The sequence below is a fragment of the Phaethon aethereus genome, assembly GCF_964289735.1.
Source record: "Phaethon aethereus genome assembly, chromosome: 6".
Classification (NCBI taxonomy): domain Eukaryota; kingdom Metazoa; phylum Chordata; class Aves; order Phaethontiformes; family Phaethontidae; genus Phaethon; species Phaethon aethereus.
In genome coordinates, this window is record NC_138580.1 from 24,627,805 (window position 1) to 24,647,088 (window position 19,284).

General features: G+C 48.9%; 1 protein-coding gene across 2 annotated transcripts; it reads right to left on the reverse strand.

Annotated features, from left to right (window-relative positions):
* Positions 1 to 496: 496 nt before the first annotated feature.
* On the reverse strand, positions 497 to 9,518 carry CHRNA1 (cholinergic receptor nicotinic alpha 1 subunit; the record flags this gene model as incomplete). Of its 2 annotated transcripts, XM_082001387.1 has the most annotated exons (9): positions 497 to 628; positions 2,648 to 2,887; positions 4,150 to 4,373; positions 5,510 to 5,747; positions 6,364 to 6,559; positions 6,738 to 6,847; positions 7,277 to 7,321; positions 7,484 to 7,629; positions 9,479 to 9,518. In XM_082001387.1, 9 exons carry the CDS (start codon positions 9,516 to 9,518, stop codon positions 497 to 499), a joined length of 1,371 nt encoding a protein of 456 aa, XP_081857513.1. The 2 variants fall into 2 exon arrangements, with proteins under 2 accessions (XP_081857513.1, XP_081857512.1); XM_082001386.1 differs by lacking the exon at positions 9,479 to 9,518 and having other exon boundaries at positions 7,484 to 7,917.
* Between the last annotated feature and the right edge of the window lie 9,766 nt (positions 9,519 to 19,284).

Consider the following 19,284-nt stretch of genomic DNA (forward strand, 5'->3'; position numbering starts at 1 on the left):
CAAGTGCGTAAGCATGGAGTTTGAGATATTTCTGCTGGTTACATCTAGTGTTACAAGAGGAGTCATTTGTGACTCTGCCAATACGAAAACCACAGAGCAGATATTGAAACCAGCTTGAACACTAAAGTTGGATACGGATTTACAGCTCAGCTAAAGCTTGTTTCACTGCTATTGATTTCACTGGAATTGTATCTGTGGGTTACAAAGTCAGACAGTCTTATTAATACATTAACATTTTTAATAAATGGTAAAATGGATCAAAACCTGGCTGACAGCCATTCTGCCTACCAGTAACGCAAGTGTTTCTTTTTGGCAATGAAATGCCACTGAGCAGCAGCTCAGAAGTGCTAAGCATGGAGCCTTACATTTTATTATCCCTGCTCTTTCCCAGCAGGGACCGATTCCCGCCTGCGAAACTTCCAGAGGCTGGCCAGGCTTTGATGGTTAGGATGCTTTCAGACACTGACCGGGGTAGCAAATAGTTTCCAGCTGATGTTCATCCTTGCTGGTTTAGTTCAATAAGACGACCAGCAAATACAGCTAATGTTCCTATAATACAAACTAGCATAAATATACCAAGGAGAAGATGATCAACCACCATCGCAACAAACTTCCATTCTTCTGCAGCCTGGGAAAGAAACAAAGGAGATGATGGTAAAATCTCTGCGGAGCCATGTTTGTTATGGGCATTCTTGTAATTTACTGCCTTGAACAATGGAAAGGCTCTTCCTTAAGTTCCACTGTTATTATCCAAAAAAATACTCATTTTCTTCTCAAAAGCAGGTCAGTGGCTCAGGAAGCCTAAGCAACCCAGAAATGCAAGTTTCAAGACTAAATTGTTTAGAAACCCTGGAAATTTGGTGAATAATTTCATTAAAAAGAAATGTTGAAAATCTTAATTTTTAGGTAAATGGTTAATTTTGAAAGGGAGTTTAAAATGTTGAAAGCAAAATGCTTAGTTTGTCCCAAATGGCTTTTGTTTTTCTATTGCTTTTTCATTCTCCTGGGATACCTAAACAATTTCCATTAATTTAGCTCTAGTCCGTGCTTTCCATGCCTAGTATATACTCTAAGGTCTGAGAAAACGCTTGGACTTGATGATCTTATAGGTCTTTTCCAACCTTAACAATTCTATGACATTCTGTGAAAAACTACTTCTCGGTAGCTCCCTTAGTCTTTTTTCCAGTTGTGGGACACTGTGAACCACCTGGCCTGTGACTGCCTTTTCGCTGGATGCTTTTGGTGGGACCCAGCGCCGTAAGAGCGATCAGAGTGCGAGGTGCTAAGTGCAGCAGGGTTTGGGATTTCCACCCTGTAACTCTGCCTTACGGAGTGACACGTCCTGGCCTGAGGCACCCTCTGCTTTTGTCTTAGCTGCTCCACAAGTAGAAGAGACTGTCGTAATTTATCTAGAGGACACTGCTGATCAGTACTGTTTTGAGGCAGTTCGTAAGTGAATCCAATGAAGTGGCAGCCTTCAGAAGCCACAACCTTCAGTTTATTTTGGGAACTTGACTTTTGAAACCCCCTGAAAGTGATATCAACAGCGCCCAGATGACACAAGCAGCTGGGCTCCACTTCCGAAGGGAGTGCTTGCCAGTAACCCGAAGACCCTCCTTGTAAGTCTAGGAGGAAGCGAAGCCCAGAGATGCTGAAGGCACGCCAGCCCTGCTGAGGGCAATGCTTTATCCGCGTAAGAGGCGTAGGAGTGGTGGGGAACATGAGACTGCAAGACGGAGCCATTCCACACGCTCCAGGAATTTGGTCGCAGGAACAAACACCGTGGTGTAAATTCTGCCCGCGGGAAGGAGCTGCCTCCTTTTCAAGAGCGCGGGCCAAATTATTGTCCCGGAGAACTCTCTCCCCGTCTTCAGGCTATGATCATTTCAGGTCTATGATCATTTAGACAGGTGAAGTACCGGTCCTGAATTATGGGTGCAAAAGCTGCGTCAGCTGTGATAACTGAAATAAAAGAGGGGGTTAACTATGGCGAATGTGCTAGAAGGAGGCAGAGCTAGGTTCTCCTGGGGAGCACTGCCATATGTGACTCTACACGCATTTATCCTGCCTTTGGCTTGCAACGTGGAAAAAGTCAGTAATCAGAGTAGCTCATGACGTGCTTCACTTGCAGGGGCTACTTGTAGCATTCAGGAATAAAACAAAACCTTACTGAAATTGGAACTATCATTTGTAAGTTACATTTAACGCTTCTCAGATAAAACTACTAGCCTTTTGGGGACTGGCTTGCTTGCTGGCTTTTCAAAAGCGACAGGAGATTGCTCACCACAGGGGGAAGATGCCCATGTGGGAGACAGGAGGAATGTGTTTTGGAACTTGCTTACAGCTCTTGAAACTGCTTTGCTACTCACAGACACTCCATGTCTATGGCTTCACATACCATATTTAGAAAATCATAGCACTGCCACTTTTTTTTTCTTTTTTTTTTTTTTTTGACCAAGATTCAATTGCCGTCTGTGACTATTATCTGTCGCTCCGTGTTGACTGCATCGAGGGGAGAAGACTGTCCCCTGCTAAAGCCAAAATAGGGTTTGGAGTGTTTTTGTGAGGCATGGATATTTTGCCAAGGGAAAATAAAATAGTAGCGATTTGAAAGCAAGAAATGAATCATGCACAAAAAATGCCTTACATTACTGGCTTCTTGGTCCGATTTCATTGTTTCCGCAATGTATTTGATTCCCTCTATAGCATTTTTCACATCTGGATTTTTGGTAAGCGGGGAGTAGAAGTTGACAGGCACAGAACCTGGCTTCCCAGAAATTTCAGAAATATCAATGTCTTCTGCAAAAATGTTTTTGTCTTGTTTATCCTTGGACGGTCGTTTCATTGTAGAGAAAAACATGACGTTTGGGATTGTGTCGATAAAGATCTGAAAACAAAGAGGGAGAAGACGACAGTTGCTGGTCGGCGGGGCTGTGTTGCGGATGCAGCTGTGTACTGAACGAAGGCAAAACTCGCCGGTCCCAAATCACTTCCCGTGCGGGATCGGCTGCAGATTCCCTCTTGGCGTATGCCACAGCCTGCGCCTTAGTGACACTGGGGCTTTTGTCAGCCTTGTGTCCTGGGGCAGACAGAATCAGCCGCAGGCCTGTCGCACATTTTTTGGAAACCATTTCCCCCTGCCATAGAGCCAACATCTACACATGAAGGGGCGTGCTACATCCCGGAGCAGACCCCCATCTAATTTGGAACATTTTGCTTATGAATCTGGCTTGAAGAATGGGCTACAAAGGATCTCTTTTGGCTACTTATGTTTGACTTTGCTATTACAAACATTTGTTACACATGCATATAAAGTTTACAATAATTTCCTTTGGAATAACAGAGGCTTGCTGCCAGAGCAATTTTAAGGGCATGCAGTGTTTGCCTGTTGAAATCTCTCTTCTGCAGGGATTGTTCATGCTACAGAGTGAATCTATGTAAGCTGTAGCCTTAAAAGTATAATTAGAAATACACCGAACAATCTCCTATTCGTATCATGGTTTAATACGAACGCAGGCAGGCTTAAAAATAACCGAACGGATCCCTTGTGTGTACCGCGTCCCTGGCAAAGAACTTGTAATGACAGACATCCAATTTTTTCTACACCTCGTGGTTACCATTTAGACTAGCATGCAAGGATCTCCTTGCCTCCCAAGGACTGCGGAGTAACTGTATTTCTTGGAAAAGTACAGAGAAGGTCATGGCTTTTGCTAAACTCTCTTTTCCAAAATGGGGTGCTGAACACAGGTGCCCCCAATGCACTCTGCGCTCCGCACTGGCACGGGTTGGTGGCCTTGGCCATGGGCAGGCAGCAGTGTTGTGCAGTCAGATGGAGGGTTAGACCAGGAAATGTAACCCGAGTCCAGCTGGCCCGTTTTCTGTTCCCTCTGCCTTCAGCCGCCTGCGTTTTCCTCGTCTCTTCCCTGCAAGACTCTACCCCAGCGGACGACTTTGTTACTTAAGGGAGCACCTTAGCAGTCTTGCTGACTTTATGCACAGCTGAGTAGTAAACACTGGTTCTTGTGCCTAGAGAGGTTAAGCGTGATGCATTTACTTCCCCAATTCTGCTTGGCTTTTATTAGAAAACCTGCCAATAAAATATGGAGTGCTCAGTGGAAACCAGGAAACGTGCAAGGCCGTATAGCTCACCTTCCTGACCCAGTGCGGCATGGTGTGAGTGCTTGGGGAGCGGTGGTGGGTGTTGATGACAATGACCGTGATGATGATTGAAGCGATGACAAACACCATTGTAAACAACATGTATTTGCCTATCAGAGGCACCGCACTGGAGGTGGAGGGAATCAGCTCCACGATGACCAGAAGGAACACAGTCAAAGACAGCAGGACAGAGATGCTGAGAGTCATTTTCTCACCTGCCATGCAAAACAAAATGAAACGAAACGAAACAAAACAAAAAGAAAAGGTAATACCATTGCTGTTCCTACCACATTTGGCAAAGAGAGTATTTATTTGAGAGGGTAGGATGTGGATGATGGCTATTCACACATGCACATGTATGTGCATCTGGAGTGCTATCATCTCTCCCAACATCCAAAGCAGTAGCCAAGCTGGCCAAACCTGAGAGCCTAACAGCATCAGCTCCAGCATTAAGATGGGAATCACCAGGTATGACTGGGCTGAGGTATGGGTGATGGATATGGAGAGCTTACGTGCCAGGAGCACCTCATGGGCTGTGCATTTTGAATGATGGAGTGTATGCATCTGATTAATGCTTGCTCCACAGCCTCCTGGGCTGCTTGCCTTACTCCCTGGCAGGCTCATGCTGGGCTGAGTAGGCAGACAAAAAAAATCACCTCTGACACCAGAGGTCAGTTGCTATTTGAGGTCCTCCAGTATGTAGGATGTCACCACCAAACCACAAAACATGATTCACACATCTTTTTTCTATCCAGTTTAACTTTATAGAAAATTTCCCACTGAAAAAAAGTCCATCAAGTATTTCATAGAAGGGGCTTAATGAAATTAAGCAGTATGAAAAGCTGACACGAGGTAAAATGAATGAAGTAGAGGAAATGGTTGCAGGGAGCAAGAGCGGCTCAGCAAGGACAAAGGAGGCCAGAAGAGTCCAGGGTTACTCTCTGTGCCACACAAAGTAATTTCTGTGAGCAGCGAACAAGCTCTTTGCTCTAACACCGCGCCAAAGGGCCTCACTCACCGCTTGTGCGCTCACCTACTGGGTGATATACTAACACTACCTACCTATGGCAAAACATAAAAATCAACTAGCTAAAGCTTTGTTTTGCCGAAGCTAACCGGACAGTTAAGCAGTGACTTCTGTGAGAAATCAGCACAATTTATCATATAGCAATAGTTTCAGCTTTCGGCGCTTACCCTTTATTTGCGGAATGTTTAGAGCCATCATTTTGAGCAGAAGCGCCCAGTTTTTGTAAGTGCTGCCCTTCAAGTTGGCTGGTGATTTCAAATACTCATAATTTCTCAGAAACTTGTTGGCAATTTCTATGGCAGTAGAATGAATAAATTCACATACCTGAATCTGTGGGTAGGTAAAAAACTAACCCGGTTAAAAAGGAGAAGAGCAGGCAGGGGATGATGACGTTCACGATGAAGTAGAGAGGCAGGCGCTGCATGAGGAAGTGGTAGGTGATATCCAGGTATGGGGTGTCAGGGCAGCAAGCGTAGTAAACCCAGTGCTTCCAGCCGCGGTAGTCCTTCATCACCCACTCCCCACTCTCCATGAAGTTACTCAGATCTGGGCGATCACTCTCCTGACAGCAAAAAACCCCAAATTCTTAATATTAGGTGTTCCGAGCAGAATCAAAACCTGGCAGTCACTCAGGAACAGAATTCCCAATGACCCAGGCACTTCATGCATTTTTGGGAGCAAACCGCCCTTTTCTATGTTATTTTGCCTTAGAGTATCATCCTCTACACAGCGTTCAACTAAATACTTTACAGAAACAGTCAGGGATAGTCGACTGAAGAGAACGGCTGATTAAATATTTACAGGTAGGAGACATACCTGAGGGGACAGGGAAGGGGTCCTTGGAAATGGAAAGTCATGAGCTGGGAAAAAGCAGTACTCCTCCCCCCCAAAATAAGAAAACAAACAAAAGCAGAACACCCATAAGGAGGGCTGCGAAGCTGTCAGAGGATAGACAGGTAGGAGGCTGTTAGGGCACAGGAATTATGCGTATGCAGAATTTTAGAAGCCAGACCAGGAAGATTTTGTGTTAGATCTACAAAAAGGGCTCCTACATTTTACAGGTAGGGCCTGCTTGTTTTTCAGTCAAAACAAGGTCATATTCCATTCTAAATCTGAGATTTCCCTGAAGACATATCCAGGTCTTTAGTGCTTTTCCCAAGCACAAACTCCTTGCTTACCGGGTTAATAACAACCACTGTACCATCGTACGTCCACGTTCCCAGCTTCATACTGCAGTTCTGCTGGTCAAATGGGAAGTGCGTGACTATAATTTCACAGTAACTTTTAAAAATAGCTGGTGGTGTCCAGGTGATCAGGCCCGTGTGCTCCAGGAGGACTTTGGTGTATTTAACGATGGCAAAATCACCGTCAGCGCTGCGAAAGAAACACGGACATTAACAGCAACAGGGGCAGCGTGATTAGCGTAGCCCCCAAAGGGTTTGCCTGGCTGTGGATGAACTGGTCCCCCCGGTGCTGCCGTGCCTGCTGCTGGAGAAGGCTGCTCTGAGGGGTGCTACCCCCACCGGGCAGAGCTACCCCTCCCGCCCCTTACTTGTTGTAAAGAACAAGGTCTGGCCGCCAGATATCGTCTGAGGGGATGCGGATTTTTTTCACGCCGCCGTAGTCGTCTGGATTCCACTTGAGGTTGACGTCCGTCCATTGCTAAAGGGGGAGGAGTTCAGCCACTGAGAGCCTCTTCCAGCACTTTGGGGGGTAGTTTCAGTACTTCCGAGAAACATGCACCTCCCTCGCTTTGGGACATGCAGGTAAAGACAAACATATGCTAGTGGGAGCCCCAGCTAATTTTTTACATTAACTTAGATTTTGGTTTAAGAACCTTATAAAAAAGAAAATAATACAAAAGGTAAAGATATGAGACGTCTACTGCTTGAAATACAGAGCAAAATGCTTTTCTTAAGGCTCTTAATGTCTGGTGCACTTTGTTCTTGAGAGCCCAGAAAGAAGAAACGCTCTGCTAGCTGACCCACCTGTCCAAGTTGCCATTGAAAGTATAACACAGTAGTTAATTCCTGGTTGTGTCCAGTGAGTTTATTTGAATTGGATTAAGCGGCTAGCAATATTTGGAGTTACCTGTTTCAGGCGTACGTTGGTTGTTACAATCTGATTTACTTCATCCTTAAAAAAAAAAAAAAAGAAAGAAAAAAAGAAAAGGAGGCAGTAGCAGCAACCATCAGGATTAAAGGAGAAAAAATTGTTTCCTCAGAAAACACGACACCGTTTGGCACTGTCAGGTAAGCCAGCGGCTCAACACGTACCACGCGTTCATATCGTACGTACCACATTAATAAGCTGAATGAGCTGCAGCCCGACGGTGACGACGACGGCGTCCCGATGGTCCTCCACCGGGCGCACCACCTTGTTGTAGTCCCTGAACAAGTCCTCGACGAGGCGAGTCTCGTGTTCGTAGCACAGGGCCAGCCCGGCTGCAGAAGAGCAGGGGTGGGTGGCATCAGTGAGGTGGGACAGGGGACACGCTAAGACGCCGTCAGTCTGAGGTGGGCATGAAGCTGCTGGCTGTGGGCGAGCACCGGGTCCTCCGGGTGACTGCTCATTTCGGGTGTGTGTTATGTGCATCGCAAATACCATCAGCGGGGGTAGCTGCCTATCTGATCCAGAGATCAGCTGAGGAGTAAGGCAACAACAGCCTCCAACCAGGAGACGAACAACTAGCCCTGAGCCTGGACATCAGACTGAGCATTGGGAACCTCCTCCAGGCACTCCCACCCCCGTTTTTTCCTGCAATACCTGTGGACCATTAAGCGCAGAGAATACCCGTAATCAGGGATTTCTGATGTCGCCTTCCCCACCTTCAATGCCACGGAGTTGCCTGTGGCAGCAACGTTAAAGGGCAGGGCCAAGCACAACAGCCATGAGGTGAAAGCACCACCCGGACCCCTTGCACCTGAAGTCTAAGCAGAGCAGGAGCTCCGGTCCACGACAGGAGCTGCTCAGGTCGTGTTCATGGCGAGAGAGAAGGAAACCATTCACAGCGCGGTCTCGTGTTTCCCTCTCCTCAGGGAAGGCCTCAGCCTGCCCGTGGGGAGCTCTGCCCGCAGACTGCTCAGCGCGACTCGGCCGCGCTACGTGAAGGAGCCCTCGCAAGAAGAGCGTCAGGAGTGACAATGGCGGGCGGAGGCAGTGGCTGTAGCAGTGCACCTGCATGGCACTGCACTCCCGAGGGCCGGGGGCTCAGATTCCTGCCTCGCAGAAGGACAGAGGGACCCCGTCTCCAGATCGCCTGTTGCAAAACGAGCGGCCACACCGCGTACCCAGGCTGTAGCTGCTTCGCTCTTATGGGGGAGTAAAGCAAATGGAAGGGGGGCTCGGGGGTGTTTTTGTATGCTCCCTGTTTCAAAGGTGGTGAGAGGGAACAGAACAGCTGAGCCTCGCCGCAAGCGTTTTTGGCAGATCCCATCCTTGCCTTCCCCTCTCTCGGTTTGAACCCTGGGCCACTGAAGTCAGCAAGAATTTTGCTGCTGACTCCAACCTCAGCCCGGACTTCGCCTCGTTTCCTGACTGACTTTCCATCAGCTCCTCTCGCACAGTTGAGCTGAGATGCCAAGGATTCTGTCTCGGCCTTGTGCTGCCATGAGATAGCATTAAAACACTTGTATGCCGTCGAGAAATGCTGCCTGCCGCAGACAAGCACCACTTGCTTCCCCTGCCAGGGGCTGGGGCGGGCAGGACTCGTCTTTCCATTTTTAAATTATGATCACAGCATCATATCTAAGTCAATTAATCCGATTAAAATCCTTCATATTGCTACCTTCTTGGCCGGCTTGATAGGAACTTAGTATACTGCTTGAATTTGGTGAAAAGATTTTAGGATCACAAAATACTTGTTCTTTTAAGGGACGGTTTAAAAAGAATTATCCTGGTACAACTCGTGCAGCTGCAAATCAATTCTGCTTCCTTGTCAGTAGTCCCACGACTTCGTGAAATTCCTTGTAATGAATTTTTACATTTCAAGCCATGTTTACGAGATCCTTTCACACATTTTGAAACAACTGTGTACTAGAGTAAATGGGCGCATGGCAAAAAGACGACAGAGATTAAAAACGATCAGACCCAAAAACTTCTTGCTTCAAAATATCCGGTGTCTGAAATTAGAAACACCTGAGCTGTTACCAGTGCACTTCAAAGCTCTCATTTAAACGACAGGCTGCTCTCCAAACATGCATTCGCTCGTACCGATGCGTACGCAAAGCCCTGGTCCCGCACGCTCAGCAAGGAGCCAACCCCCGTTCAAGGTAACGGCGGGAACACCTTTACCTGTGGAGATGAGGAGGAGTATGCGATGGACCTTCATCATCCCGGCTCCCTCTTGCTGCGGTCATCCAGACGGAGGCATGCGCAACGCGCCTTTAAGGTCTCTCCGGAGGAGGGCTGCGCTGGCTCCGGCCAGGGTGCTGGTGAAATAAAACCGCCGACGTATTGACTTACAGCACCTGTTTTTGGGAAAGACAGCTGAGGGCCACGGCGCCGCCGGGCTGGACATGGGAGCACCGTGTGTTTCACCCGTCAAGTATCTTCTGCAGTTTACAGAAGGTCATTTTTTTCTAAGTAAGTGGCAACATGAGCTGTGACTTAATAAATATATAAATAAAGATAAGAAAAGGATTATCTGTAGAGAAACTGAACATTTCGGTGAGATCTCGGAAACTTCCTGAGCCGGAGACCCAAAGCTGTGCATCATCCTTTTTGACCAGAGCAGCTTGCCAGATTTGGGATTTTGTTCCTCCGAGGGAAACCAGCTCGCAGCCAGTTATTCCTGGTGCACCTCACCAGCGTACAGGCTGCGCGCTGGGGTGAGGCTGCTCCCTTCGCTTCACAGTGGGTTGAGAGATCCTTGAAGAAGTGAACAAATATGTTCAAGAGAGATCCATCTCCTTGAATCTGCTGGGATTTTCAGAAGGTATGCGGTAGAGCCCCCCCCTTGAAAGCTGTTAACTAACCTAAGTAACCTGAAATAAGAGAGCAAACGCTCCCATAGAGAGCTGTATGCTAACTGAACTGTGAAAGGCAAATGGTAAGAATATATGTTTGGTTTCTATAGCAGGGCAGGTCCAGTGGATTCCTAAAGGGCATGCTAAGGCTTGCTCATTATTGTCATAAATCACCTGTAAAAGGGGTGAAAAGTGACGTGTTTGGTAATAACACTCGGTTATTCAGGCTAGCAAAGAAAACGACCAACTGTGAAGAAAAAAAAAAAAAAAAAAGATGAGTTCCTCTGAGCTCACCGATACCACTCAGGAACAAAATCTGGAGACAGATAGTTCTGTGAAATGCTCAGCAGCATGGGAAAAGCAACTCCATCAGTTCCTAGGACAAGAGATGAAGCAAACAGGAAAGGTGCCGCTATAAATCCATGGTATCCTGAGTGCTCTTTGCAGTTCTGGTCCTCTGGTTTCAAAAGGAGGCTTGGAAAAGTCCCAGGAGAAAGTAGCAATGACATCCACGGTACAGACCGGACTCCGTACCTGGAACGGATAGATCGCGTGAACTTTCAGTCTGGAAGGGAAGCCAGAGAGAAAGGGCTTTGGTAGGGTCTGTAAAATCACATGTGGTCTGGAGAAGGTGGAATTGGATTCACTCACTGTTCCAGCACAAAAAAAAAGTAGAGGTCATCAACAGAAACTTGAGTTGGCAGGCTTAAACAAGGCACTCCTTCACACCGTACGGCTGCGGTGGAACTCAGTGCCACAGGAGTTTCTGGTTGCCAGAAGTTTGTATGTATTCAGAAAAATCAGTTTGGTAAATTCATTTCATGCTATTAAATAAAAAAAACCCCAACCCAAGAAGTCTGTCACAGAAACCCCGGAGTCACAAAGTCACAGGAGGCTGGGGCAGTTTCCTGGGGAAATACTCTAAATACTTGTCCTGTTCTTGCACTTTTCCCTAGGCACCCGTTGTTTGGAGGCATTGGACTAGGTGACCTGCCACAACCATTCTTACACACTGCTCCAAATTTCCTTCTCCAGAAAACATTCCCCACAAAAACCTTTCTTAACCTTGCCTCTGGGTGACACCCGATGTTCTTTTTATTTCTTACGGATATCCCTTGTGCAGTCTGCCAGCTGGTTTTGTGTTTCATGCTGGATGCCTTTATTATTGTTATCATCATCATTATTACAGTATTTTAATTTTTTCTTTTAATCACCTCTCCCTCCCCCCAACTCAGCATTCAGCCTCTGCATTTACATTTACCCTCCAGTAAAACCTCTCCCTGTGCCTTGGCCAGCAGCTCCCATCGCCGCAGCTATCTTATTTCAAACAAGCGCTGGCTGCTTCCAACCTTCACCCCGGGCCGGGCAGCTGCTGTGCCCAGCGTCGGTACAACTGCACGGAGGCGTTGCGGGAACGCTGACGATGCCCCTCTGGATCCTCTCAGGCTCCCTCAAAGCATTCCTGCCCACCCAAGGCAGGGCTGGCAGGTTCGCTCCAAAACAGATGGAGGAGAGTATTGCCATGCTCTTTGGCAAATTATAGCTCTTGAGTAAGATAAATTTCTGCCTCCTCCTCGCCCCCCCGCCAAAAAAAAAAAAAAAATATGTCTAGCTGCTTGGAGTCGGGGGGTGCCGAACCGGCAGGAACCCCGGGTCTGCAGCCTCAGTGATGGGCTGTTTCCCTTGCAGCTGAGCTGGGCAGGGCCCCCAGCCCAGCAGCCAGCTCCCCCTCGCTGCCTGGGGGCAGAAGCAGGGATTTGGAGAAGGCTTTTGGGGAGCGACAGCCTGGCTGCAAGGAGTGTTGGCTGGCGCAGACACAAGACTATCTCCCTCCCCCAAAAATCAAAGCAACCCGAGCTCCCGCGGTTAGCTACGGACAGAAGAGGGAATGCTGCTTGTTGTTCATGGGGAACGTGACCCCGCATGACGGAGGTGAAAAAGCAAGGGGAGGGGATGAGCTACACCGCGTGCCTGAATTTGACCCATTGCTATGAAGGTTGGGTTTGGTTTTTTTTTAACCTTCAGAGCATCGAGAGGTTTTTTGACAACTGTTTCATTCCCACACAGCAAAACCCTTTTCACACCTATCTCAACTGCAAGCTTTCCGGCTTGGTTCGTGCAGCCGCCTCGACCTCAGAGAAGCCCACCTCCCACCATGCTAACGGCAGGCCAGGCCTCATTCATGCCCGTTGGGAAGCAGGAGAACTCACCGCTAGCCGAATTTAGGGCATCGCCCCTTTCATTCCTGTACCAGGAGCAAGTGCTGCGAGGGCGGCGAGGGCTTCCGCCCGCTCCAGCCAGAAGAGAGCCGGCCACGACCAGTAGTGCTGGTGGTACGTCTCGCCGGCAGAGTGATGTCAGACAGCCGCGTTGCAAGCGAGCGGAATACCTAAGGCTTTTGACGCAGTGAGGAATACAAGACTTTCGCCAAAATCTTCGTCACGGAACTGCATGCGTAAATGCAGTGCCCAACGAGAAGGGCAGATGCAGGGGGCAAAGCCTGCGTGGGGGAAGCAGAAGTGAAATTAATAAAAAAGAACAAATAAAAAGTAGATCTTACATCAAGGAAATTAAGGGCACAAAAGGTGAAAAATAATAGCAGTGCTCATTTGGGGGTTTTTAGCTTCCAAATACAGCATATGCATTTTTCAATGCATTTTGGTATCAGAAAACGGCATTGCTGATGACGGTAGATTACGGCAGCGCTGGATAAGAGAAGGCAGATGGCGAGACAAGCAATTTGTGAGTTTGCCATGTGCTTGCTACCAGATTGCCCCTAGTTACAGGCAGCACGGCACACACTTCCCGCTGGAAGCCACCTCACACCGCTCTGGCGACTCAACGCTGTTGCCACCAGATGGCAACCGATGGCTAGAAAAGAGGCATCTGGGCACACGCTGGGCATTTGCGAGAGAACGACCGCAAACGGCCCCTTGCAAGAGCAAAGCAGAGGCAGTAAATATTTTCAAGAAGAAATGCAGCCAAGGGATTAACGACAGTCTCGAGACGCTAATGAATTGGACTTCCCCTGCTTGGTCCAGTGCCTGTAAGAACATGCTAAGCATTAATATACACATAAATACGTATTGACAGGTAGGATTTAAATCCACAAATCGCGAAATTCAAAGTTGCGGTTTTCCATACAAAGACACACCTCAGCCATGCTGCAACTATCTTTTATCCCTATGGATGTTTGTAGCAAATTTGTTTTCGGCGTATCTTTTCTTCGTTTTCTATTACACAGACCGAAGGAATTAAAAATACCAAAAACCTCACTCAGAAGTGGGGGTCTTAACCTCTGCCGTTTCAGAGCTGACTGTATAATGGTCTGCCGTTATAGCTTATGCTACAGCATAGCTGTAGCATAGACATGGTGCACATTTATCAAATCAGAAGGATGCTTCTGAAAAAAGGACTCTGGTCTGGAAGGAAAGAGAAGAGCGAGGAAAAGGTCCACAGTCAAATAGAGAAACCACGATCACAAAAAGCATAGATAGGTCAGTCGCACAAGCGTTAACCTACTGCAGGCGAGGAGAAACACTGCTCCCCTTCAAAGGGGCATCAATCCCCGCGGCCAAGCTGCTCCCATAAAAATGACACTGGCAACGGACTCTCACTTACCAGCTTGAGCAAGGCAGGTGCAGCAGCGAGAATGGAGACCGGCAATAACTGCAGATACAATCAACTGAGATGACAGGCACAAGCTGGCCAGCCCAAAGTGCCAGAGGAATCAGTAAGAAGGGCTGCAGCTTCACATTGCCTCTCCGTCATGGAAACACAAGGAAACCAGCCCTGGGGTTGAATAAAGTTGCTGAATAAAGTAGTGGTAAATTCATCTCCAGCTATCATCTTTGTCAAGGTTGCTTCTAGGGCTCCTATCTGAGTAGCAGGGCTCATCTCTGGGACCTAGGTGAGTCACGCTGGAGGGCCAACCACGGCAGTGAAAGAGGACAAGTCCATCAGATGTGATGCTTGCTCTGCCCTGCTCCTCCAGGCAGCTCAGCACAGCAGCTCGCGTGAGCCACGCTGGAGCCGCAAGGACAGCAATCACAGAATCACAGAATGGTAGGGGTTGGAAGGGACCTCTGAAGATCATCTGGTCCAACCGCCCTGCCAAGGCAGGATCACCAAGGGCAGGTTGCACAGGAACGCATCCAGTCAGGTTTTGAAAGTCTCCAGAGGAGACTCCACAACCTCTCTGGGCAGCCTGTGCCAGTGCTCCGTCACCCTTGGGACAGCTTTGCTGGTCCATCCCCTCATGAAGACTTTCCTGCACAGTAGAACTCCTCAGATACTCTGCTTCTGTGGCCAGGAAAATCTCACTCATACTTGGATGCAGTTAGATGACACGCGTACTGAAGTTATTAAAAAAACTCTGCCCTTTCCCAGCAGCACAAATCACCAGCTGGACAATGCACTCAGCCTGCTACAGACCACTGCTACTACTTGTTGCTACAGAAAAAATCCCACGTCAGAGACTTGTCCTAGAGATATTAATAGAGGGGAAAAGAGCAATTTGATCTGAACTGTTATTCTATAATTGAAGCAGGAGCCCCATCATCCCTGTGCCCAGAAGCACTATTCCACCAACGTCCAGTATAAGCAGCGAATGACTGCACAGACTTGGTTAAGTGAGGTAGAAAACACATCCAGGCTTCACTAGATTTAAACATATTTGGATGACTGCAACAAACTGCTACCAAGCCAAGCATAGGTTCAGCACCTGCAAAGCCATTCGTGTAGCTTGCTCTGAACTTCGCCTGCAGCCACCCGGCAGAGATTCTCTCTCTGCGGACACAGAAAAACTCTGTGAGGCACAAGCCTGAGACCTGACAGTAAACCTGTCTGGGGCAGCGCCCTGGGTGTCAAAGTGGGGACCCGGGTGGGCATGGCCAGCTCTGCCACGTACTGACAGTGGAGTCATCCAAGGCAATGGGCTCCCAAGCGCTCTCCTGGAAGTGTCTGCCTCTGGAGATGGCATCGTATCCTCATCTCGTATTTTGGGTACGTAATCTGATGCTGATTTGCTTTTGTAAGTACATAGTTGAGTTACAACAAGCGCAGAAAGAGACTGTCATTGCCTGACTTCTGGAAATGCGTGTGTATCACCTCATACCCCTAACCCATTCCATACACTGGCTTTCGTGAGTGGGTCAACAGACAGCACGTAGCCTGAAGTTTATCTCTGGATGCTCACATTTACGTATTTGAAAACACATGTCTGTTTTTAAATACAGCTGATTCTCCACTGGAGTCATTGCAGTGCAGACTCTTCAATTTTAGCTTTACATAAAAGCAAGCTGCTTGTTCAGCTCCTATGAGGTTTGACACCTTTTGGCCAGTATTCTGTAATTCAAACCTTTCCTGAAGTCATTTTGGGGGGGAACTCCACTACGCAGCCAGTGGAAAGAGGAACTGGCAATGTGGGGAGTATGTTTTAACGCTTAAACGCTGCTGCACTGGTTAGCTGCTTCTCTTATCAAGTTCACAGGGGGTAAAAGAAAAAAAAGCAAAAGATAAAAATCACATTTTAGGTCTTAATTGACACAGGTCCTTCTCTGATGGCTGGCCCAATAATTGATTGACTACAACCCTTTTGCAATGTCATGACTCCCAAATATAAAAGCAATTAACTCCTGGAACACGGAGCACCCCACAGCACATTCCCCACATAGCCCCGGCTATGGGACGAGAGCACAAACAACCACCTGGAGCTCATCCGCTTCCCGTGGAGCGGCCAGGCCATGGCAAGAGGCAAGCATGCTAGACCACCCCACGCCACACCTGCGGTCAGTGCAACTGGGGTAAACTTCTGTGACGCCGAGAACATCTCCGTGACCCCGCGAGGGCCCCGGGATATCTAGCTTTGTGGTGCAGTTTCTCTCATTGCTAGTATTAGCTGGATAAACTAACAGAAACAAGTATATTTTATTTTTAATTCTGCAGCTGAGCCGACTGGACGAGCGCTCTCTCCCTTCGCGGGTAGCGCTTCCCCTCCCTAAGCCCTCGCTGAGCCTGGACAACCCTTTTCAGGGATCTCTGCCACGCATCCCTCTCACCTAGAGCGGCGGCGGTTGGCCTCCAAAGAGCCCACGTTTTCCTCACGGTGCTATCTGAGCCATCGTGGCGTTTCAAAGCAGGAAACACCATCCTCCACCCGCGCTGCCCATTTGCTCCCGGGGATGGATTTCTACTCCTGCACGTGACACACGTGGATTTGGTGATGCATGCTTCACCCAGGACTGACCTCACGCCCAAACACACGCTTTTATTGCTTGCGCTGGGATCTTTGCCGGCACACACACGGCATTTCGCTGGTGATTAATGGACAGTACTAATTCCTGTGGTTCCCGGCGTGTAGCTCTCACTTGTCATACGAAGCTTCTTTCGCCTCCTTGGCAGGCTGCAAGATCTCCGCCACGTTCGTCTGCCACGCTGGGCAACAGGGAACTTAGGAGCTTGTGTTCACAGCTGATAAAAGATACAAAAAGGACACAGCCTCGACTCAAGAAACACCTTCGAAGTGATGACTGAAGTATTAAAAAAGCCACTTTTGGAGTACATTTTGCAGCACGTGGTGGCTCGGGGCTCCCGCAGGAGGGGCGGGGGCTTGCAGGGGCGAGGCAGGTTTGGCTGGGACCGACGGCCCGCAGCGGCCGCGAGGCGATTTCCGCTCGTCTGACAGCCCGCGCTAACGCTGTACTCGGGATTGCACGTGAAGCCAAAAATTCCAGATTCCCCTGCTCACCACTGCTTGGGGTCTGGCAGGAGTTCAAATCGCCGCGCTCAAGACAGCCGGGGGAGCGTCCTGGCGAGCACACAGAGCGGCGAGGGGCGCAGGGCAAGCGTAATGCGCGCCGTGCGGGAGCGAAAGCAGGGCGAGCAACAGCCCCCTCAGAGAACCCGCCGCTGAGGCCAGGAGCTCCAGCTTAACGACCCCTAACAAAAAGTCTGCTTTTCAGACCAGCCGAAGGGTGAAATGCATCCTCCCGGCAGACGAAGGCCACATCCACAGCGGCTGCTCACGCGGCCCTTGAGTTGGCGTCTCGTTTTCGGGCAAGCAGTCCGCGTTCCCACCTGAAAGCTCACAGCAGACCGAAGCGTGGCGTGGCACGCGGCTTTGCGGTGCTGGCAGCCTTCTGCATCGTTCCGTGCAGCGTCCCGCCAACCCGTGCTGCCTGCACTCAGAAACGAGAGTAAACTCCACGTAACCACTTCCCTTGGCCAGTTTTCCTGGCTATTTTAGGCAATTAATTATGAAAAGTTCATGCTATCTTCCTTCCTGTGCCCCCCTGCACTTGCAGGTCACTGGTGACGTACTGGGATGGGTACTGGGAGGGGTGTGACGCTGACAGCTGGCTCTCCAGGAAGGTTTTGAAAGCAACGAGAGCCTCATTTCTCTGACTGCTTCCAGTGTGCTCACGTGCCGGTGTGATCAGGAGGAAAAAAAAAAACCAAAACCAAAAAACCCACAACACACCCACCAAAACCCACGTCACGTGTTTGGTACACAGACTGCCGGTGCCATCCAGCAGAGACCAGCTGAGAGGAGATGACATTCGCGCTCCTAGGCTCTTCTTAGTGTCTCTGCGTAAATATAAGCGGACTAAAAAGAACCAAAGAAATTAAGAGGGAGGTTTGGGCCGTTTACATCTTTTCATGATGCAGAGGACACAATTTCCACCTACCTTGCAAGCATTCACCAGCAGACGGGTTAGTTAGCGTCCGTCCCTCCCCAAAATGAACGTCAGTGGGGCGGGGGGCCTCTCTCGGACCCCCGCAGGAGGCGGCAGTGGCGGGCGCCGGAGTGCCCACGCTGCCTCTGGTCCCCGCACCCTTAGGTGAAGCAAAGCATCCGGTTTGTTACCCTCACCTTCCAAAACTGTGCTTGCCTCTCAACGTGTGCTGCTGAAAGGGGGGCTCTGACCGGAGCCAGAGGAAGCTTTAAGAGAGGGGCTTTAGCTGGGTCAAAGCTCGCTGTTGAAGCTACTCGGAACAGGATGGGACTGGGGTGTAGGTGCGCTGCCAGATTAGTTTTCCCTTTTTCGTTACCACTACTAGCAAGCTGACAGGATGGCTTAGGAGTGAGGCTAAACTGGCTACCAGAGGTCAGGTGGAAAAGGGAACATCAGCGGGGGTTTTCCGCCCACCGGTGCGAGAGAGGGAGGATAGCAGATCCCTCCTAATGCTGGGTGAGATTTCCAACCCAAGGACGGGCACAGACCACGGAACAAGCCAGCCTGTACTTTCCACTGCACTATCTCCAGCTCCTCCTTTAGCCTTCTCCGCTGCTAATATCCTCACCAGGCAACGCCAAGTCACTTCTTCTCTGCTCCAGGTGAACTTCAGGCCGACCCTTCCCGTTACGTCAGGAAGAGGGAACTTCCAAGTAAGCCCTGGGCAGACCACAACTCTTCTTCCAGCAGAGGGACATGAAGGAACCGCGGGGACTCGGCATCGCACCATGTTTGAAGAGAAATGATTAAGGGGGGAAGCATTTACATTACTGCACATTGAGTGTTTTTATTAGATCGAAAACCAATGTATCCACCCTATTGTAACGCATGTGGAAATGATGTCTTTTCTCTGAAAGGCAAGATTATGTGTGGGTTGGGGTACTACTTGCAGGAGAAGTTGACAGTTTTCTGTGAGGTTTGCAAGTGTTGCTGTAACTCACCTAGGGAAGAGCTTGTGATAGATGCTGCGACTCCTCCGTGCATGCTTGGTCATTGGCCTGTGCCCACTTTTAATAAAGGTGTTCAGACGGGCTTTGAACCTCTTTCTTGTGAGGTGTCTTGTGCTGCACCGCGGTGGTGGTGTCTAACCCACCTTGCAGCAATCTCCCTGTGTTACAATACGGCACCTGAATTCGGGTCACTTACTAGGTACCCTGTAAGAGTCATTGCATGGTCCAGCATCACGATGGGTACACCACCGTATGAATACTAATCTACAAAATTAGTATTTTAATAGTTTGGACAATCCTATTTACATTACTGACACAGTTAGTAATAAGGCATGGAAAAAAAGAGGCAAAGAGAAAAAGCCTAGCATCCAAACTCCGGGTTTGAGAGCAGGAAACAGAAATTACAGGCAACATAGTGCTCAAAAACAAATCCTGGTTGGCTGCCA